Genomic DNA, 23,897 nt, shown 5'->3' with positions numbered 1-23,897 from the left:
GGGACGGGGTTATGTGAGATTTGTACCCACTAAAACCCCCGCATAGGCCATATTTGCTACGTTAGGGGAGTACTGAGATCTTGAAACAAACCTAACCGGTACACCCCCGTGATTGGCCCATGATTGGATCCATTCAAGAGAGTGAGATAAATGGTTCCACACTAACCCTTCCTGACAAACCTAACCCATTACAAGCTTTCACTTATTGATAGTTATTAGATACGCAGCCTTAACCATGCGAGTGTCCGAAGTTATTGGAAAAATTCTCTCAAAATGCATCAAATTGAATGACTAGGAGTAAACAGTTGCAACTGTTGGCAACTCACAAGACCAACCTCGACACGATACTAACTTCTCGAGAGGAGTCCCTCGTTTTTCCAAATTTTCCTTAAAAGTCACAAAATTTTCTTAACACGTACACCCGTCAGTTGCACATTGTAATTTGATCTAGAGATACTTTACTGTAGAAAATCTCAGCAGAATGATCACATTTTGTTCGTACTCACCGTGAACATCTAAAAATTTTACTTTATCAACCTTATTTCATCGAATTAATAATATAACATCCACTGACAATTACTAATTAAAATCGAACGTGAAACGTAGCTTAAAAATAGACTTGTCGTCAGATAAAGCTTCGACACACAAAAATAAAAATCATGATTCATACTTTTATAATAGAGCATACCAGAGCGCAGAGCAAAATGATCTATGGGATGCACTGACGAAACAAGCTCACCAGGACAAAGTTCTGGATCATTCTGTAACAATTAAAGAAATTATGGATACCTGGACCCTCCAGACAGGTTTTCCAGTGGTGACGGTCATTCGAGATTATAACAGCGGTGTAGTAACGCTGACGCAGGTTCGTTGGGTCTGAAACAATTGCAGTGAATCCTTGTATGATTCACGAGTAGCCTTTGAAATTTTATGATTCATTCGTTCAACTTTAGGAACGTTTCATGCTTCGTAACGGCACTATGACAACGACGTCTAGTGTCGAACCTCTATGGTGGATACCGATTACGCATACGACCGAAAGTCAACTGGATTTCAATACAACTCAGCCTTCTCAATGGATGAAAGCAGAAAAATCGATCACCTTGTCGAATATGAATTGGAATGTTTCGGAGTGGGCGATCTTCAACATCCAAGAGACTGGTAGGATCTGCATATCCAAGAAAGCATGAGTGACTTATAGTTTGGTACAAATTAATATACTAATTCACTTTGGATTATTAGAAGCGAAAATATTGGAGAGGAAATAAGTGGAATGAACAATTCCACTAATTTTCTTACTATATTTTTTGTGATAACGCAGTGATCATATATGGCGGACTGAATATTATGATTTTGAAAATTTTAATTAATCGTGTATTGTGTCTTCATAGCTTAGCTTCATAGTCATATCACGATGATGCTAAATGGAAATATTACCATGAAAAATTTCAGTTATCTGATTTACATACACGTGTACATAAGCCATAATATATAAAAGAGCATCGAAAATATGACATTTTTTCAGTGTTAAAGCGTTGCTGTAGATATTGCGAAAAATATTTTGTCTCTATTGAATAAATAATCTTTTATATTTATATTTGTGACTTTAAAACATTTATAAACGTCAGTAGTAATAATGATATTAACATCAGTCGCGTACAGTTTCACAGTCTTTTCTATTGGCTTGTAATATTCCAAAGATTCGTATCAGGAATTTTTATAAATGTATAACAACGAAATTGCACGATAAATTTATGTCTACAAAATTGGTAATCCTTGAATTTTCTGATTATCTCGTTTCTAGGTTATTACAGAGTGAACTACGACAGGCAAAACTGGCAATTGATAATCAAGCAACTGAACAAGGATTCTTTCAGAAACATTGCGACGACCAATCGTGCACAGTTAATAGACGATGCGCTTAATTTGGCCAGGGCTGGAAGACTGGATTACGCCACTGCGTTGGATGTAACTTCGTATTTGGCTCACGAGACTGAGTACTTACCTTGGAAGTCTGCTTTCACTGCAATGCACTATTTGGATAGCATGTTGATCAAGATGCCCAGTTACGACAAATTTCGAGTAAATATAAATTCACTTAAATTATAATATTCCTTTTTGAAAATCAGACTTCGATATCCTCTATCCGATTAAAATAACTTATTACCAAGCTCAAGCCAGGAATCTGGAATCTATTCTATCTTTATTTTAAATAAATTAGGAATTTATTAGAAATAGGAATCGCTACTTTACCGTACATTCCATTAGGAATTTCATAGTACTGAAAGAAACATATTTCTTTATTTTGACTGGAAGTGTGATTTATAATTTGAAAGATTATATTGACTTTATTATTATTGTTGTTTCCTTTCATCTTTTTCTTCGAATAAAGGAAATAATTTGTTTTATTTGTTTAAATTCCAACAATGAAAGAGTTAACCCAGATTGCCAGGTGACTAAAAACATTCTGACAATAGAAGTCTTCTGTTCTTGCTGAAAAAAAGCACGTTTCTTTGTGTTACATTAAATATTGTTTTAGGTGTACGTGTTGAAACTTCTCGAGAATGTGTACAAGCAAGTCGGCTTCAAGGATAACCGCGGGGATCCCCAGTTGACTGTTTTCACCCGCATCGATGTGCTAACATGGGCATGTAACTTTGGCCACGAGGATTGCGTGCAAAACGCGGTCAAACAGTTTTACAATTGGCGCAATACACCCAATCAGAACAAAAATAATCCGTAAGTTCCCTTTTAAACAACGTGTTCGAGAAATCACAAAAATGAAGATATCCCATCGATCAAAAGAATTTAGGCTTATATTGGCCTCGTACAGTATGTAATGATTGACCTGGAACAAAAGAACGTTTATCATTTTTAATTTTAATTTTACACGAAAAACATAGAAAATGTTTGTAAAAGTTACTTACACGAGTTACAAGAAAATAGTAACTCAATAATTATTTACTAGCTTCTTCATTCAACGAAAATATTAACAAAATCGAAATATTCTCAGAATCTCGCCAAATCTGAAGATGGTCGTCTACTGTACAGCAATACGATTTGGTGGACAAACCGAATGGGACTTTGCTTGGCAAATGTACTTGGAAACCAATGTCGGTTCTGAAAAGGATTTGCTTCTACACGCTCTTGGTTGTACCCGAGAAACGTGGCTCTTGAGTCGTTACTTGGATTGGACGATCACGGACAATTCGGGAATTAGGAAGCAAGATGCCAGTCGTGTTTTGAATTCCATTGCTAGCAATCCTGTTGGACAACCGTTAGCATTTAACTTCCTTAGGAATAAATGGGCACGACTTCGGGAATAGTAAGTTTCTCACTGCTTGATTATTATGCAGTGTCGAATATTGTTATTATGTTATATACAATATTACCATTCCTGCACACTGATCAAATATTTAATACGTCAACTTACCAGAGAATAGCAATCATGATAAAATCCTCATTTTTCGCTTCAGCTTCGGGACGTCACTACTGACTTTCAACAACATAGTAAAGTCAGCAACGAAAGGCATCAACACCAAATACGATCTCAAAGACGTGAGTATATGCCAAAATTCTTTTTTCATGTATCACACGACGTCTCTTTGACCTTCGGTTGCCATTTCTCAAGCTAAAAATCCTGTTAAAATCCTCAAGTAAATCTCGACTAAATTCTTAAATTAAGTTTATATATCGTTCATAATCGACTACTGGTCAGGATGACTACTCTCGCGTCACAGACCGAGTTACTCGTGTCCTATTGGTGTTACACCTGTTAGGTTAATTTAAACATTCGAAATTTTCTTAAATTTTCAATGTTAGTTATAACTTCATAATTAGAATCTACTTTACTTATGGGTAAAAGAATGAAGGATCAAAAACAACTGATCAAGATTCCTTATTTAATTTAAAACCTAAAAGCCAATCATTGTTGCTGATAGATTAGACTAGAGTAATGATTCAGTAATAATAAATAAAATAGAATTCAAGAAATATAGATGCTCGTGTTCATAAATCCCAAATTACATAACGTTGTAGAGGATGAAATGATTTTCATAAACTTAGATCACTTTGAGATCCTTCTTAGTCTACTGTTATTATAGATCCGACTTCTAACGAATTGACATTCTGAAAAGTACGTTTATGAATTATTAGAATTGCCAAATTACGAATTATAGGATGCAAATTATTCATGTAATGAACATAGTAGATGATATTTATAGTAGATGTGTATATAGTAACTGTGTTTTCTAGCGAATTAACGTATTCCTGTACTTCAATTGGACAGAAAAACGTTGTTATACAACCGATTGTGTGATCAACGAATTCTAACAAATTCATAAAGCACCTGAAAAACAAAGCATATACATTACAACATTCTGACACGTTCATCGATATTCGTCGAAACATTCGTTCACTTAAACCAATCGACAATCGTGTTCATACCGTCTATATAATTACGTCAATTTCATATTCATTGATACAAACCCGTGTTTTTTCTTACCCAGCTGCTGGAGTTCACCAACGAGCACAAAGGAAAGTTTGGAAGCGCGACAAGATCGGTACAGCAATCGATAGAGCAATCTGAAGCTAACATACGATGGGTGGAAGCCAATCACGTTACGATTCAAGATTGGCTGAAGAGGAATACAGCGTAACGTTTAAACGGAACTGGTCGTACTATTTAAATAATCATCGACGTTCGAGGTGGCGATTAAAATTGTCCACGAACGAAAGCTCCAGGCAGTCACGTCGAAATATTCACGAGCATTGTTCGATCGTTCGAGAACGGTATACTCGTGCGGGCAATCTCGCGTTTCGCAGCTATGATTAAACGTAGATCGCAAAGGGAGACCTGTATCCGAAATCTATGAAACAAGTATTAAGTGTTTTTTGCATGTTTTTGTAAATACGCGTTAAACATTTATGTACGTATAATGGGATGTTCAAGTATCTAGATAGAAGAAGTTGATTTCCGCCTGGTACACGAACCATTCCGTGCAACTCGTGCACTTTGAATATACAGTTTAAATTATTTAACTAATAATTCGGTTCACCTTCTTTCGCGAATCTTCAATGGATCTCTAAAGGATCTCTGGCTTAGCTCGTTCGCAAACGAAGTCTTTAACGATTAGGGTAATTTAGGATCATTCAGGATGCGAAGGTTAAACAAAAATCATTGTAACTAATTTCGTATCGTGGATGTGTGTTTTCGTTGTTATTTATTCAGAGTCGTAGACGTTTTAATTTTTCTTTAGCGATGACAGCATTACAGCGATTGACTCTAACCTAGCAACGATTTCGGGGAAAGCGATCGATCATTCGCGTTTGATTTACGAATTCGATTTATCGTGGAGGAGCTTCCCGTTGCGAGCGTAGGTCACTCGAGCTCAACAATTTTTGAAGCCACGACTGGTGAAATTTGTGATTGTTTGGTGAGATAGTGGATGACTAAATCTTTTTCGGATCGTTGTGTGATGGAGAGGAAGCGTAGAGAGAAGATCATGCATCGATGCACAATGTATTCGTTACGAAGTTTCCGTTTCGACGTTTGCCTTTCGGTTACACGCACAACACGTATTCTAAATACTTAAAGAACTTACTCTTCCAGTTTCTCTAGAAGGATATGGTAACATACGTACGTCGACGCGCGATATATTTCTTTTCTTTTGAAGATCGAAATACGAAAGCGCGAATCGACGGTTCGTCGACGCAATTCCTTTTGTTCGATAGAACAACACCATCGCTGGATGGAAATTACACGTTACGAAATTGCAATTAAAAAAATTGTATAATAAAATTGTATTTCGATTTCAATATAATAAAGTTGTATCGATTTTTATACCTTTTTGTGCGCTTTATTTCGCCACTGATACGATAATACGATGATTGTGTTACTCATTAACACAGATCGGATATTTCTTTTTTTATTAGAACATGTGGAAGAAGTGCAGTTTTAATTCCGTTACAAATAAATTATAAATTAAACTATCTTCACTTATGAGTGGATTTTATACCACTTATATATGGAAATATACAAGGTTGGGTAAATTGTTGGGTATCTGGGGAAAAGCAATAATTATTTTTTATACTTACAAAATAATATAGATAAATTTATTTTACGACAGGAAACGTTATTACAGATTATCTCATTTCCATAGTATGTTGGAAATATAATTTAATACCTATTAGAAAATCGTGCAACATTGTTATCCCTATTCAGCTGATCTATATACATTTATTGCATGAACATGTGTACAATCACCGAAAATGCAGTCAAGGAAATTATACTTAAGCTACTCGCAATAGCCGCAGTACCTTTAGAATTCATGTCATGAATCGTTTGGTTCAACCAGTTGGTAATCCTACTCGAATACTTGTCGTACCAGAGCAGATTTTTCTTTGCATCTTCGACCGCGAGATTGACAGAGACTGCTATGCTAGAGACGTCACCCTCTTTGGTACTCAATTCGTTCAGCTGAAACATTTGTTCGAAAATGGTTCATCCGTAAATATCATTTGTAAAAGCTTCAGAAAATTACGGTATAATCATATTCAATCGATGTACCTTCATAACTTGTTCAGGGGTTGAAATACGAGGTGTCAATTTGGAAATTAATTCTTTAACGTCATCCCAATTGTTGTAACTGAAATATGAAATAATTGCATAAGATATACTATGCAAATACGTATAACAATGATTAGGTATACACGAAATATTAAGTAACACAAACATCGGGTAAATTACTGCTCTTCGCAAACTATAATTCCAAATATTTTCCCTTCAAATATACCTCCACCAAATAGTTTTCTCTAAACAACTTTGTTTACTATCTTTTAACTAAACGATAAAAGAAAGTGTTAATTGTTTCAATGCATTTATATATTGATATTAACACAGTTTACTCATGACACTTATATTTAAATCGTAACATTCTATGTGTGAAACATTTTGGGATTTCTAGTCGCTTTCGTATTAATACATTTGGTTGAAAATTTATTGATAGATAATATTGTAAGCAGGTCAATTGGGGACGTTTTCGTTGAATTGTCTATATACTTACTAGTCATGCAGTTGAGTGTAGTTGTCTACTAGGAAATCCAACATCACATCTACTCCAATTTTGTCGGAATTGTAGATGGAAGCAAATACAGCGCTGACATCATGTTTTCGGATAGGAGAGGTGTAATTAGATGATAGTGCCAAATGAATGTAACTGAAACAAATCAATATGTTATAAATGATAACTAGAGTTCAAAACTTCCACGGTTTCACTGCTTCCATTTATCGATTATTGACATGGAGCTTCTTTTCATTTCAAACATTGTTATTTAATTAAATTAATTAGTCATAGAAATATTGAAATTAAGAATCATTATAGAAGAAAGGCAGTCGATATGTTTGCAAAATCTACATACTAAAAAGTAACTGATAATCACCGAATTAATTAATTATACAGATATTATAAATTATTCCAGAACAAAGGTACGCCATGCAGTTGTAAAATTTATACACCATATATCATGTACATATTGCATCTTAGAAAACGTAGTTTACGAGTTATAAATATGACTTACTCCATCAATATCTGCTTGTCTGTGGAGCAGCCGAGAGAATTGATTATGATCCTTTGCTCCGAAGCAAAGTTCGTTTCTTTATACTGTTGCCATAGGAATAACCAATCATCTTTAGATCCCATTCTGATAGCTGTACAATAAACTGCTGCTCTTGCATTTGGTGAAATCCTAAAATTTATATACTTTTATTTATATATTATTACAAAGCATACATATTATTATATACAAAAACATATTATTATATGTATACTTTTTATACTACATTATTATATGTATACTTTTTATACTATATTATAACAAAGTATGCATATTATTATATGTATACTTTGTATTACATATTTATATATCTCATTTATATTTCTTTTATTACTCAATAAGACAGTAGAAGACTTACTTGCTTGTGCTATTGTTACGCCAAGTAGAGAGCATTTTATTGGAAGCATCCACGCAATACGTATAATTAAGCCTACACATCCAGCTCAGGATCAGATCCCTGTTCAATTGAACAAAGTGACTATCTTGGATAGAGTCTACGAAGCCGACACTGTCGTAGATTTTGGAAGCCAGCAGATGAACATATTCCTGAATTAAGTTTCTTTCTTCTCGTCCTTGGCAACGTTGTTCGATGAAATTTATTCCATTGAAGAACGCTTTCCATGGTAGGTAATTCTTCTCATTACACAGATACCTTGTTCCATTCAATGCGATCTCATAGTCAACATAGCCGATTCGAGCCAAATTCAGGAGATCATCGATGACCTGAGCACGATTTGTCGCGTGTATTACAGTGTGATTAGTCTCGAGTGCGAGGATCAGACGTTTCCAGGAATTATCGTCGTAGTTCACCCGATAGTATCCGCTTTGCTGAATGTTCACGATGAACCATTCTTCTGGTTTCTTGAGTTCTAATTTTATTGGGTATCCTCCTAACCAAATATTGGTACTAGTATTTTGGAAGTCCATTTTTGAGCTTGTCGTGTACGTAATAGGTATCCAGAATGTGTCGCTGTCTTTATTGGTGAAAAAATCTTTCTGAAAGAATCATTTTACAATGACGTTGTTTTTTCGTTCGTTAATTCGTTGACGTTACAGTAAGGTATCTGTGACGTGTAAGAAGAAACATTCTTTCTTTTTTGAATTCATGGAAGAGGATCTGTTTTTTTTTTCTTTTTTAAAGACGTAATCGTATCAACGTTGTGCACGAGTCTTTTACAAGTAAAAATGTAAATTCAAATTAAATTTAATAGATTTGTTTTAAAATATATTTCTCTCAAGTTTTTAATTTGTTCTATTTAAAGAATATTATATTTTTGAGTATGTCACGAGGTGTGTCTCTTCGTACACACGTATTATATGTACAAATTTGGTAAGGTATAGCTTTGTACTACTTACAGTAATTAATTAAATTACATTGCTACTCTTTCCGTTTCATAAATTTTATATTAATAAAAATGACTTTGGTACTATTTTATTAAGTCTTTTATATATATATATATGTACATCACTTCGTCACAATATAACCCTATTTGTGGATAAGATATTCCCAGTTAATAATGAAAATTCGTATGATCTATTTCCAATATTCTATTAGAGAAGTTGGATCTATTATACTGTCGTCAATAAAACCATTTCCTTTTGATTGCCAACTTACCAAATTCGTACAATATATCTTGTTATTTATTTAAAGGAGATAGTACCTGAGTTAGCAATAAACTACCATCTTTCAACGATGCAGAAACAATCGGGTATCCCGTTTCATTGGTCCAACCACTCATTAAGTAACTGAAAGATTTATTCGACCAGTTTTGTAGATCATTTGTCTCGTTGATCGCTTTATCGAAAGCTCTCCAAAGATCCTCCGGAGTCGTATTGTTGAATTGATGCGCTGTCAAGTATTCAATCGTGGCTCTCGTGAATGTCTCTGGCTTTAATGACATACTTATCATCCTTATTACACTGGATGCTGTAAAAGTAATCGTTTTTTGATAATAAATTGTAGATTCTTAGCGATATGGGTGATGTAAATAGAACTGAATTTCGTATAGCTAAAGAATAATGAAAGATGGCCACAAAGAAGTTTCTGCTCGGTAGAAAATTTATATAAAATTAATTTGACAAATAGTTAACTTTCGAATTATGAAAGTTTTATAAGTACTCACACTTTCCATAAGTAACATAGTCAAAGATATCATCGATTTGCTCAGGAGTCGTAACTGGTCTATTCATGGCGTGTGTTGTCGGTGAACTATCGCTTAGCATCGCTGGCTGCAGTTCGTCAATCACGAATAATTCGTTGTAACCGTAGTCAGGTCGGAACTGTAATGAATTTATGAAAATAATACATCGCATATTATATAATAATAAATAAATAATACAATATAGTAAAACATTAAAATTAGATCTGAAAAAATCTTCTAATTTATTATCTTTAACATCTGCAGTATTTTATTTATTATTATTGTTATAAAGATTAATTATCCTATCCATCGACTTGACACTCAAATCTTAATTATTATTAAAATAAAAGTGTAAAAAGGTGACATCGGTAAAGATAATGGTAACATATAGATATAAAAAATTCGATTCGTTAATATACGATTGCTTACCATATGAGAAAGGGACCACTGCATATATTCGGCGAAACCTTCATTCAGCCATATGTATTCCCACCAAGCACAAGTTACCAAATTTCCATACATCATATGAGCAAGCTCGTGTGCAATTGTAGTAATAATATAATCCGTGACTTTAGCACTTGTTTCTTCTTTGTCGTAAAAAAGTCCATATTCTCTGTGAAAATAATCACAATTAACCCCTTGCCTTACAATTTAAGTCCTGATGACATGTGCCATCATCAACAGCAGAGTCGGTCACACGTCAAGTCATTTCGTCTGAACGCGGTCGAGAATAACACGTAACTGACAATGAGATAGGACATACGTTGGGCTCTATCCAGAAGCCACGTCTCTCACTCGTGATACGCATTTTGGGTCAGAGTTAATTACCACGAGTCTCACACGATATTGTAAGCGAAAATGTTAATTTCATATATTACACATTTCGTTATATCAAACTCAACACAGAATTTACATTTTCTAATGTCAATAATCATAAAATAGAATGCAAAAAGAAATTTTATTATTTTTATCATTCTCGCTGATGTCATTTTTATTCAAGAAATTTCCTGAGTTTAGTTTACTATCTTTGTACATTCTGTGCACTGTTATCATCTAACTTACACTTCTCTTAATACTTCTTCTCCACGCGAACTTAAAATCACTCTATCAACTAAACTCATTAATAAATTTAGTATTCGATATTGAAAATAAATGCACAATCAAAAGATAAAATTAAGAATGGTTAATTGAAAGACAATTATTTTAGAAGTAAATTAATATGACTCACTTGAACGTTACAAGACCCCAATTTTCCATAGCTCCCATCGAGAAATCTGGAATTCCGATTAAATCCAGTTTTGGCAGAGTGTAGTTTTGTTGTGTTTTAAATTGGAGATACTCGAGGATGCGTGTGGCTGCGATTTGCGCAAAATCGCCCTTTGCAGCAATGTTTGGTCTACCCCATACGTTCACAAAATCGTATAATTCTCTCACGGAGCTGAAGTCGCTGACTACGAATGCAACCAGGTAGGTCGACATTTCGACCGTTTCTTCAAATGATTCCACGACGCGATTTTCCTCGCTAGACACAGAGTTCGATTGATTTTATAATTATAATTGAGAAATAATTATTTTATTTATTATTTAAACACGTTGGTAACCGGCAGGGTAAAATTATGCTTTAGGTTACTGTTATGGTAAATTACAATGACAATCTAAAGTTTCGATGAATGAGTTTATAAATTATTAAGGCTGTTGAAAAGATATTAATTAATAACTTCTTACATTTTTGTAAGCTAATACAAAGTACATGTCGTAAGAGAGGTTACTACATTTTTACTCAACGCTAAAACAACAAGTGTTAAACAAGGAAATTTAATATAGTATACAAAAATTAAATAATTCTGAGGTTCGTGTTTTCTGGATATACTTACTCTAATGGAGTCAGCAATGCACGACGCATATTGCTGATTACAAGATAATCCTTAGGTCTTTCGATGTTTATCACGAATTTTGCTTTAAACAATGGGTCGTCAAAGCAAGGGAATGCTCGTCTGGCATAAATTGGTTCAAACTGTGTCGTAGCCAACCAACTGAGAAACAACAGTAAAAAAATAATAATTTCGGCACAAAGAAAAATTAGTATCGTGCTATAAATAATGAAAACATGATTCTTCATAAAAATACTCTTTCCGATATCGTTTTCAAGAAAATTAAACTTGGATAATAATTCGATACGAATATAATTTTTGCGATGACACTACCGAAGGCTAGATATCGAAACTGTTCTTTATTGCATACTCAAATCTGGGTCTATATCGCATCATCGTAAAGATTCGGCTGTGCATGGTGCACAGCATCTTCATTTCATTCAATCGAAATTGTAGAGTCAATAGTATCAGGAGCACTACCTTTGCACCAATCAACCACATCCTGAACTGGTTAAGAACATCACCACACGAATTAAAAACATTTGTAGCACAGTACGCAGCAGCAATTCAAAGCACCCCGAGCTAGCACGAGTGGCGACATATCCCATTAGGTGAAAACACAAACGTGGTATCAAGCGAATTAATAGCTATAGAATATCTCAATAATAAATTACGGCAAGCCTTCATGCCTAAGATATGAACATGAACAATGGTCGGTAACACTTGCAAGCATAACGGGGATGCCGGAAATATATCCCCTAAAAATATTCACAATACAAGACACAGACTTCAGCGTATTATGCCAATTCTTATCCTTCACAAAACTAAAACTAGTAACTGTCAGAGAATTTCAAATAACACATTACGCGAAAGACATAATTCAAACACACTTAAGACAGACAAATTACGAGACACTACAACTAAGACAACATACAAAATTTAACAAGGAAATTCACATACTTACAACCAAACAAAACATCAGTAGTGAACTAGCTCCATTAAATCCGTTCATCCGCAAGAATGGATTCATGAGAGTAGGACGATTAGTTCATGCTAGCCTGTCTTATTCAAAAACACATCTTCTGCTCCTACTAAGAGGACATCATATAACCAATTTACTCATTAAACAGTATCACGTAAAAAATTTCCATAGAGGAGTTCAAGCAACACTTCAGTCCTTAAGACAAATGTATTAAATTCCAAGCGGTAGAATCGTAATCCAGCAAATTATTCAATTATTCATAAATATTCCTAAGCACGTCACCCGTCGACAAGTCGACTAGCTATATTCGTATGCTTCGCTACAAAGGTAGTTATGCATAGAAATCGTATCGGACCTCACCATTGAAACATTCATTGCAATCTTACGTAGATTCTTCGCGCCTAGAGGAAAGTGTACAGATACATATTCGGATAACGCGACAAACTTTGTAAGCGCAAAACGGAAAGTGAAGGAAATGTACGCATTCATAAAATAGTAACAAACAAACGACGGAATTTCGAATACACTGGTCAATGAGAACATAAACAGACATGTCATTCCATCGCATTCACCGCACTTCAGTGGACTTTGGGAAGCGGCTGTAAAATCGTTCAAAGTTTACATAAAACGACTAGTAGGCGACACATTAATATTATACGAAGCGTTGTTAACATATATCAATCAGATCGAGACAATCCTTAATTCTCGATCGCTAACGTCGTTTTCCTCTGATCCAAACGATTTGTTCACATTAACATTAGCGCATTCCTTGATCGGCGATGCGTTAACTAGGATATTAATTTATCAAACATTTCACCCAGTCGATTGCCATCGTGGCAACGTGTTAAAACGATGCGCCACCATTTTTGGCAAGGATGGAGTAAGAAGTATTTCCATAAGATATTAACCACACGAAAGAAATGACATAGACATAAACCGCGGAACACGAATATACATGGTCAGAAGCGGCTAGTACGGCTACCGATATATTCGTAGCATTGTAAATTCTAGATCTTGTACATATTAAATCGCAATATTAGATAACTTATACTAAACACAGGTGTACATAAGTCTAAGTAGTCATGTAAAATTACGAACAATGTATATAGTATTAAGAACAACGCAGATTAAACACAGTATGTAAGAACAACACAACACATTATAAACCATCACACCGCAAAACATACAAACATACAAATAATTGAACTTAATCGTTCAAGGAGGGTGGCATGTTGCGACAGCAATACCGAAGGACATGCTTTATCGTCCTTCTGTAAAATTAATCCTTTGGTCTAGAACCAAAGTGAGTGTTTTAGAGTGAGACTCGTGGTAAGGAATTTGGCCATGAGCGAAAACCACGAGTCTGACTCGTAGTGGGGAATATGTGCCATAAGAGAAAGCCACGAGTATGGCTCGTGGTGAGGAATTTGCGCCAATAACAATAGAAGTTCTGGTACTTCGATGCACCGAAATATATGTCATAAGAAATATACATATTGCGCAAGTTTGGACACGGCTGAACAGCTGAATGGCCCGGCGCGCGACCGATAGTTTTGTTTACTATGGTCCACGCAATCGAGAAATAGCGCGTAGGTCAAAGGATTAAACAGTATAATTAACACAAAGGCACAGACTACGTACGACCCTATAACCTACAACCAGGTCCAACAGATTGGACGCACGTGTGACTAACCCACCGAAGAAACAAAGAGACCTTTACTCATAAATCGCGATATCGACGACCGAAACAATGCCAAAAGGAACCTTCCTTGACAGTTTCCCACTCCTCAATCAAAGGTCCTTCCGAAACACCCACATCCAGTTGAAACCTCTATCTTTCCTCCATTAATATCCAATCAAAACAAACTTGGGGTGACACCGGACAGAACACAACAAGACATTACAGACGGTAATTAGAACTCATTGTCAGACAGAACACATCAAAAGTCACTTAGAACTCGAAGACAACAGATCAGACGTTATTCAGAACTCAGTCAGAATGCATATAGAACACTTAGTATAACACATGTATATCTCATTCGAAATCGCAGCTACTAGTGTAATAATATGTTTATAAACACGAAACTGCTCTTTATTGCAAAGCTAAGGTACTCATTATCTCGATTGGTGGAACATACTATAGGATTTCACCACGACAGCCCTCGGCTACCTTCGTGCAACAATAATTATCTAAATTATCAATTTTTAATTGCGCTGAAATAATCCATTAATTTGACTTGCTACCGAATGAAATATTTATTTAGACTCTGCGTATGCTATATTTAGATGTATATTATAGACCGATCGTTATGTAATGTCAATAACTTATAGTGATAAGTAAATCAAATAGGCCAAATTTATCAATACACGAAGAATTGAATATTTTTAAAAAATCTATTATTCCACTCACCGAATATTTCCTTCACTATTAATATAATAACTTCGGTAGAAACCTTTCATATCGTCGTTTAGAATGCCTTCGAAGTCTATGTCAAGTATGATGTCGGGATTTAAAAATGCGTTCATGAATATTACGAGTGTCTGGCTCTCTTTTTGCATAATGATATCCTTAATTGATAATTCCGTTGTCTGGTTCGTGACCGAATTCTTTTGGTACACTGACACGGCCTTTATTTTGAGGTTGTGAGAGTTCAGGACTATAGAGTTTACGTAGCCCACTCTAGATTTCATTTCTATCTGTACGTTTCCGGTAAACATAAAATTCCTTTCGTTGAAATATGTGGACAAACTAATGTTGTAACTTAACGGCATCACTGTTGTTGGTAAACGATAGTTTTCTTCGGGATAGATCTGCGTGAGAATGTAATGTATGTTTGGAATGTTCTCGTTGCCCCATTTTAATTCCTGTTTGGCGCTATCGGTATAATTATTCATGTTAGTGTATTTCTTCCCACTTCTCTCCTCTATGGCTTTCAACAGTTGGTCATACTGCGGGAGAAATAGGAATGAATTAAAGCTTGGATTATGATACTTACTATTAATTGTTTGGATATGATATGAATTTTTCATCCAAAATGGATTCTTAAAATTTTTATATTTTCATTGTGGATGGTATAAGTATACCTATAATGACTAATTAAGAATAGATACCTCTTCAATGCACAACTTTTCATATACAATCACGACTGAATGTAAAATAATAAAAAGAACGTGGACTTTTCTAAGAACTCTTAGTAACGATCGTCTCAAATTGTTGCATTGTGTTAATGAATATTTTATAATTTAAACACAAGGCAATCGTTTATCTGATATTGATGTAAAATATTACCGTAAATTTGGAATACAATAATTAAATAACAATACAATTACTAAAATATTAGTTATTTAAATTCTGATGTGTTTTCTAACATGTCTTTTGATCACGATTGATGTAATAGAAAAGCAATCGCCGAAACAAATTTTTATTCATATAATATGTTGCATGAAATGTTCTATAATAGTTAAACTATATCATGAAACATGTATCAGTATAAAAATTCCATAACGAATTCATGCATTCGCATTTTGCATAGATCGGTAATCATTTATTTTCATATGTCTCGTTTCGAACGAAGCAAAGTTTCAAATAAATATCGATTTTACTTATTTTCGTAATTATCATAAATATAAAAAAGACAAATTACCATCTCATAAGTTTCATCGGTGAACACATTCGTGCTGATCATCTTCAAGATACCTTCGATATCAGAATGTCTCCCATAGCTGTAAAAAATTATAACATAAAAATTATTAGAATTCGCATTCGAAAGCATATTAATTCTTGAATATTTTACGATACGCTACTTACTAGTTGAGCATTTTTTCATAATTCTCATTGATGAATTTTATCACATATTTGACACCCTCTGGGCTTGTATTGATAACGTAACTGAAAACGTTCCTGCTGTCATCGAATCGAATCTCAGAGTCTTTCGAAGTCGCGTTGTGAAGAAGCCTGGAATGCATTAATAGTACATATGATTAGAAATACATTTTACAACAGTTACGCTATATAGTGGAACCTTTGTTACCGAAACATACATTATGTGAGCATTCTATTATATGAACTTTGTATATAAATATATTATACAAAGTATCTATTATTTGTTTCTATAGGAAAATTTATTCACGATGATTCATATATGCATAGTGCATTATATTATATAGAGCATAATGTTATATCGTAATATCACCAAAATAGAAACAAATATTATTGACAATTGGAAAGCGATATGACTTAATTTAAAAATTATATAGCTTATTATGAAAAGAATTATAATATAGTAGTGTTTGTCAATTAGTTGCTCGAACTTGGAGACAATATTGAAATATTTCATTAAATAAATAATAAAATTCCATTGCCATTACTAATTTCATTTATGTCATCGTTATTATTCGCAATGAAGAATGTTTAGATGAAATTTGAATATCTTTGAGTGACGAATATTTTTCGAATTTTTAATGCAATGTGCTTATACTTATACGTAAACTTACTCGTTGAGGCGTGCGTCTTTAGTAGCACAGGCGAGACCTTGAAGAATTATCGATTTTTCTGCGGCAAATGTCGAGTTCGAATACATATTATTCAAACGATTCCACATTCGATCATCTTCCATTTTGGCAGCCGCGCAGTATGATACAAATCGACTATTCGGTTGGAATCTGTAAAACAACATCGAAGAAGAATCAGTTACGAGACAAAATTATAGTCACGAGAATACCATATTTTATGTTTAGCAAAGCTCCTTTTAATCCATTCAAATAAGATCAGCTCCGTGTAAGGCTTATTGGCAATTAAGTATGAAAAACCATAAACGCAATAAGCTTCCATTTCTAACTTGACATTAATTAAGAATAGCACTAACTGTTCAGGATTACTAGACGAATTCATGAATTGTAGTTCAGCCTCAAGTTTGCAGCCTGACAGGTCCAATTTGCAAGACCAATAGCGAATATCTGATCTAAACAACTTTGTAACATGAGTGTCGTTCTGCTTGTCCATGTATCCTAGCCTTTCATATGTCGATAATAGAAGCGATGATAGGTATCTCTGTAAAGTGATAAAAAAATGAAGGTTTTCATAACTCGAGGAACCAGTCTGGAGACGACTATATTACACAAGGATAATTGGTAAAGATCGTTAAATAAAAAATAAATAATACGTACTGAAAGTGCATTGAAAGCAGGCTTTCCTTCGAATTGTTTGTATAAATAAGGCAATCCTTTGAAGAACGCATGCCATGGAATGTAACTATTTTCGTTTTTCAGGTACTGTGTCGCGGATATAACGATATCGTAGCTAACGAGTCCTGCTCTAGCAAGGTTTAACAAATCGTCGATGATTGCAGCACGATTGATCTCGTGTATACTCTCGAAGTTCGTATTCAGTTGGCTGATTATCTTCTGCCAAGTTTCGTTGTCGTAGTTTACACGGTAGTACCCTGAAAAGAGAATTTGGTTCATTGAAGGTATGCCTGAGAGTCTGATATTAGATAGAAAACATAGGTGTATAAAGTGTTAATTAAGTTAAAATAAATTACTATTTAGTATATTACTATGTTCAGTCATGTACTACTTAGTAGATCACTATTACTATTCGATTGCTATTAATATAATAGTAAAATACTACTTCAGTACTACAAATAATCTGTAGGAACGCATCCGTAGTTGCGAAGTAGAAAACCATTTTTCCACTCTTAGCGACATCGAGGGTTCCGAGTCAATGAGGGTTTGGTCTATGTCTTTACGACCAGCCCCCCATGATTTACGGATCACGACGCATGAGCCAGGGCTGAAAAAGTTCAGTTCGTTGGCAATCCCAGAGCGATATAGACCTCTTCTAAAAGCTACACCGTTTTTTCGGCGTCAGCCTCTCTTGTGCATAATAAACTTCGACGAAATCCGACATAGTGCTTTTCGCTTATTTAATCCCTCACGATATCCCTTCGAAACAATTGGCAATGCAGCGTGGACGCCTATAGCTCTGTATCCCCGTTATTAACCCTTTGGGGACGGGACGGTTCGAAGTTAACCGTATCATGGTGTAGAGTTGTTGCGACGATAGGCATTTCAAATTGCCAGTGCACATTTCTGCTTAATCGATATTTTCGTTGATAGCACTCTAAGATGTCAAACTGTAGGCACATGTGGCCATAGCGATGCTTTTACGCGAGACACATATACGAGTCTTTCGGCTCTATCAGTTTACGCCAAACGCATATGTGAGTTTTAACTGTAGGCACATGTGGCCATAGCGATGCTTTTACGCGAGACACATATACGAGTCTTTCGGCTTACGCCAAACGCATATGTAAGTTCCTCAGACAAATTGACAGTTTACGCAGAAAGCATATATGCGGCCATAGTCCGCAAAGGGTTAACTAATTAATTTTTAATTTAAGTACTCTAATGGTTTTTTATAGCACATGGAAGAATGTATTTCCGAACATTCTCAAAAAGAAGGTATAGTTGTATTTAAAGAAATGACGAGCTTGAATTTCCGAAATAAACATCATTCAGCGCCATTTAACTTTCTCAAACAAAGCTTTGTCCTATAATCTGCCATTTCAGAACTGTGACTCTTAACATAAGTACTTACCAGATTGTTGTACATTCAATAAGTACCAATCGTCGAAAGGTAGTATAATGCTTTCTTGGACACCCTTGAACCAATAAATCGGTTTCGTCTGATTGAAATTTGGATTGCTAAGCCTCGTGTAAGTGATCGGTATATGCCAAAGACTCTTTTCGTCAGTCGATCTGTCTTCAGCATGCAAGAAGAACCTTTCTTGTTGGAGTTCCAAACGATTGTTTCGCCTTACGGTAGTAACGACAGGATAACCAGGTTGGGTAGTCCAACTGGTCATGATATCGAAAATCGTGACTTTAACTTTCTCGTCCTCGATCATTTCTTTGAATGCATCAAAGAGATCTTCCGGTGTAGCTGTGTCGTACTTCCTAAAATGATAATTGGAAAATATAGAAAAATAGGTGTCCTGTGTGTGTTTGAACATAGAAACCTGTTTCATATAACCTTCTTCACCTGCAACAGTTTCAATTATATTCTAGTGCTAATTTGTATACAAATTATATAGAAACTAAATAAGTAAATAATTATTAACTTGAAAACAATACCATTTGGAATTCTACTTTTCGTTACTAGCTCAAAATAAATCAAGATAATTATCGACATGTAATTAACGATCAAACGATGAGTAAATAATTATTTTTACGTTATGAAATAATTTATAATTTATAGAAATATTTACATAATATAATTTAGAATGGATATTTCAGTGTCTGGAGCAAAAATAACAGACCTATTAACTTTATGCTAATAAATGCAAAAGTTTTATTCTTTTGCTCCAATGAATACTTAGTATTATATATTTAGTATATACACACTCTACGTATTCTTTGTCACCTTCTTATTCCTTATTCTTTTTGCTTATTCTACATTTTGATAGTCTTATGTATCTTCCAAGTTGTTATTCAAAGCAATGACAATATCATCTTAATGACGGTATTGTGTCAAATATATTTTGAATACAACGAAATTAAATCAAACATATATCATGTCCATAGCAAGAGTTCTTTTATACATAAGTTTTAAGAATTTAATTTTATAGCAAATACTGTATCCTTCACTTTTTCTTTTTCTTCATACGTGCAAATCAAGTCTTACCGTTTGTTTAGATAGCTTCTGAGAGCTCCATAAAATATGTTGTCACCAAACGACTTATACATCATTCTTATCACGCTAGCAGATTTAGCGTAGGATATTCTATCGAATATTCCGTTAATTTCCGTTGGATTGTAAACATCATGGGTCATAGCGTGAGTGGACTTCAAACTGTCATCTGCGAAAGCTGAGTAAAGCTGTTCCGTGATGAACTGGGACTCCAAGGACCACGTATCAGGTACCACCTGACAAGTTTTATTAATTGGCGATTTGGCATCATTTAGTTGAACGAATTAAATAAAAATCCTTACATTAGAAGGATAGAAAAATTGAGAAAGAATATTAACCCTTTGCGGTCGGAGCGGTTTTGAGTAAACCGTGGGGACGAGCCGCTGTCGCTATAGTCATTCAAAATTACCAGCACTCATTTCTATTTAAACGTGATTTTCATTCATAACGACGCTGTCAATAAGGACATAAAACAGTACACCACTTAACTTGGGACGTGTGGTCCTAGAGCCGCAACAGCGGACACATATACGTGTTTCTCGGCCATAGCAACGCGTTTACGTGGGACACATTTATGAGTCTCTCCGCCGAACGCATATATGCGGCGCTCGTCCGCAAAGGGTTTAAAGTTTTCCCATTATAGTGAAGCAGAAGGCGAGAAACTGAAAGATTTTTCTGTTTAAAATACTTACTTTTGAAGATCCAAAGTACTCAAAGAATCTTGCGAAGCCTTCGTTCAACCATGTGTACTTCCACCAAAGCGGACTGACAAGGTTGCCAAACCATTGATGAGCGATTTCATGCGATATCACTTGCATTATACTTTGTTTCGAACCGGAAGTCGATAAATTACTGTCATATAGCAAGTTCCTTTCCTTGTAAGTCAATAAACCCCAATTTTCCATTGCACCTGACTTAAAGTCTGGCAATGCAGCCATGTCCAGTTTTGGTAGTGGATACTCGATATTCAATGCGTTCTCGTAGAATTTCATGAGGCCGTCCATGACGGACAAAGCGTATTGTCCACTACTGATAGCATTTCGTCTAGTCCATACTGCATAAGAACCTTCGTCAGACTTCAGTGACGCAAAATCGGAAATTATTAGAGCCACTAAGTATGTAGACATTCTAGGCGTCTCTTCGAAGACCAATACCTTCATTTCGTTTCTGTAACGAGAGTTTAACGAAGTTACTAGTTCTGTTGACTGAGATGATTAAGGTTGAGGCTTTCAGGCTTAAGCTGTGTTCTGTTGGAAGAAATCTTTTGAAAATTTCACCTCTATTGCACCTAGATTCATTAGAGGTCAAATAATATATTGTGCGGAGCTCAGGAGTTTGCAGGCGAAAAGAATGCTGCTTTGATTAGAATGTAATAAGTCCACCTTTCATAGCAGAATCGTACAGATAGGTCACGCGAATTTTTCTTATTGACTAGAAATGTCACATCCACGAATAAGATTACATTGCACTATGTGACAAACAGAGTAACATCGAAATGGAATGGGATAGAATTATAAAACATTGGCGTAGACATAGGATCGTTTACTGTTTGAAACAAAATAAAAAGCATGTAGATGTAATTTATTTTATTACCATGTCAGACGTAGAGATTCCAAGAGCATCAAAGGCGTCAAAGAGAGTGAAAGGAATATCTGTCTTGTTCCTGCGTTGTTTCGATTGCAAACTTTAGAACTTTTTACAGACCTCAGAGCAATTATACGACTGAATTCTTGGAACCATTTATTGAAACGCAAAGTTGTATTATTTAAGCCAGAATTCATAGATGGTGAGAAAAATTGTTGCAAAATATTTCTTCCAAAAGAAATTAGCAAACATAGATTGCGTGTTCAGTGAATAGGTTTAAAACTTAGTAAAAGGGTAGAAAGCAACGTAAAAATGTATACAAGGCAAAATTTCAAAATCCTTGCATGCATAAATGCCTAATTGGATTGATCAAGATATAACAGTAGTTATTGTAATATCAATGTTACGTTCTACTTATCGAAGAGATTAAACGACGTAATCTGGTTTAAAATGAATTGTTTTAAAATACTATCATCGAAAAAATTGATTTTTTTTAAATACTTATTTGTCAGAATTGAATAAACCCCTCGACGATAAAATTTCATAGCTAGATTATTCGTTTAATCGTTAACACTAAACCTACCATGGCTTAAATATCCGTTTTTAAAACTGTCATTTAAAATTCCTCATTGAACCTTATCATCTTAGCCACTCATTTTCGCAATTTTTCTTCCAATATACGTGCAATTAATCTTTCAGTGTCTCGAATTGTTTCATTTTTTCATGAATCTATCATTTTCTCATTCATCGGTCATTTGACCGTGGTAGGTTCAGTGTTAAGAGAATATTTGAAACAAAATTATGCTATAAAGATTATTGTAATGCGAACCGTTCTAACTTGATATTCAAGGAAGAGAAAGTACTTACTGTTGCATATATATTTGATCGAGTCTCATATTACTGATGGCGGAAAAGTTCTGTGGTACTACAACGTGCATAACGAATTTTGCCTTCATTGCTGGTTCGTCGAAGCATGGAAACATCTTACGAGCTGAAACTGGTTGCATCTGCGTGGCAGCTAACCATCTGTTAAATAAATCAAATTTATTCGATACAATTGTATCTCGCTTCGGAAAATACAAAAACTCGACAAAAATTACAGAAACACAAAAGAGACGGTGAAATTCTTTACCTCCTTCGGCCCAGATCGTCTATGTACGAACTCCTATACAATCCATCCAACTCATCATTTAGATACCCCGTGTACTCTATATTAATGATTATATTTTGCCCCATTTGTAAATCTTGTTCAAACTCAATGATCAGGAAGTCATATTTGTCTTTGGAGTATATCCTTGTTACGTTATTATTTTCTGTCAGTACATTAATATATTTGTGGGTAAGACCAGACGAGTGCAAAGTGATATTCCTCGTATTCTTCGCGATTTTCGCGTTAATATTAACTGTTCCTGTAAACGTAAAATTGTCCTCTTCGGTCAAGTTGGTGCCTATCCAAATGGCATACGTTTCAGGGATTATGCTTGTGGGCAGACGGTAATCCGTGGTATCCTTAGCACCCTCCTTGTTGTTTGCCTCGTTAAACCCAATTACCCACGTGGTGACCGATTTCCCGTAATTTCTCAACCACTGCAATTCGTATTTCGCGACATCCAGGGATTTCTTCAGAGGTTCCAGGATTTTCTCAAATTCCGTTTTGCGTTCCTCGATCAAATTCTCGTACTTGTTCACCAATTGTTGCGTGGAGAAACGCTGCGAAGCAGTCGAGAGGATGCTGGAAATTTCTTCTGTTCCGTTGAAACTGAAATAGGAAAATAGTTATGAGTATAAGGAACAGAAAGCTGAAAAAGAGGTTCATTTCGTCTGCTAATGAAATAAATCAGATGTTCGATTCTTATTCTTGGTCCACGTTGACCAGTACCGTCTGTGAGCAATTGCGATCACAATGAAAAGAAGTATCCTGTTCACGTTGAAACTGGCGAGCAGTTGAGGAACAGAATAACAATACTCGTAGAGAGAGAAATAATCTGCTTGAACTTTCTTCTCAGTGAAACTGG

The 23,897-nt window shown here is 35.0% G+C and overlaps 2 protein-coding genes across 6 annotated transcripts in view; one reads left to right on the top strand and one right to left on the bottom strand.

Annotated features, from left to right (window-relative positions):
- Positions 1-5,757, top strand: part of LOC108555928 (Suppressor of ER stress-induced death) — a 62,870-nt gene extending 57,113 nt beyond the window's left edge. For 3 of the 5 annotated variants that reach the window (XM_017911817.1, XM_017911819.1, XM_017911818.1), the window contains 7 exons: positions 682-865; positions 954-1,161; positions 1,805-2,082; positions 2,540-2,739; positions 3,014-3,325; positions 3,477-3,558; positions 4,509-5,757. In XM_017911817.1, coding sequence (XP_017767306.1) covers positions 682-865; positions 954-1,161; positions 1,805-2,082; positions 2,540-2,739; positions 3,014-3,325; positions 3,477-3,558; positions 4,509-4,658 — 1,414 coding nt within the window. In that variant the 3' untranslated portion in view covers positions 4,659-5,757. The remainder of the gene's footprint in view (positions 1-681; positions 866-953; positions 1,162-1,804; positions 2,083-2,539; positions 2,740-3,013; positions 3,326-3,476; positions 3,559-4,508) is intronic. The other 2 variants (XM_017911816.1, XM_017911815.1) reach the window with 1 other exon arrangement.
- A 481-nt stretch (positions 5,758-6,238) lies between these two features.
- LOC108555921 (uncharacterized) overlaps positions 6,239-23,897 on the bottom strand; it is a 28,949-nt gene continuing 11,290 nt past the window's right edge. The window contains 21 exon segments of the mRNA XM_017911806.1: positions 6,239-6,478; positions 6,569-6,647; positions 7,065-7,217; positions 7,579-7,746; positions 7,973-8,610; positions 9,276-9,541; positions 9,738-9,894; positions 10,185-10,368; positions 10,984-11,277; positions 11,630-11,788; positions 15,019-15,557; positions 16,253-16,331; positions 16,426-16,563; positions 17,103-17,270; positions 17,474-17,658; positions 17,775-18,049; positions 19,207-19,565; positions 20,293-20,534; positions 20,991-21,465; positions 22,750-22,908; positions 23,015-23,641. Of these exon segments, the coding sequence (XP_017767295.1) occupies positions 6,239-6,478; positions 6,569-6,647; positions 7,065-7,217; positions 7,579-7,746; positions 7,973-8,610; positions 9,276-9,541; positions 9,738-9,894; positions 10,185-10,368; positions 10,984-11,277; positions 11,630-11,788; positions 15,019-15,557; positions 16,253-16,331; positions 16,426-16,563; positions 17,103-17,270; positions 17,474-17,658; positions 17,775-18,049; positions 19,207-19,565; positions 20,293-20,534; positions 20,991-21,465; positions 22,750-22,908; positions 23,015-23,641 (5,584 nt within the window).

The sequence above is a fragment of the Eufriesea mexicana genome, unplaced genomic scaffold, assembly GCF_001483705.2.
Source record: "Eufriesea mexicana isolate 0111107269 unplaced genomic scaffold, ASM148370v2 scaffold337, whole genome shotgun sequence".
In the NCBI taxonomy this organism is placed as follows: domain Eukaryota; kingdom Metazoa; phylum Arthropoda; class Insecta; order Hymenoptera; family Apidae; genus Eufriesea; species Eufriesea mexicana.
The sequence above is the reverse complement of the archived record's forward strand: the minus strand, read 5'-3'. Positions and strand labels throughout refer to the sequence as shown.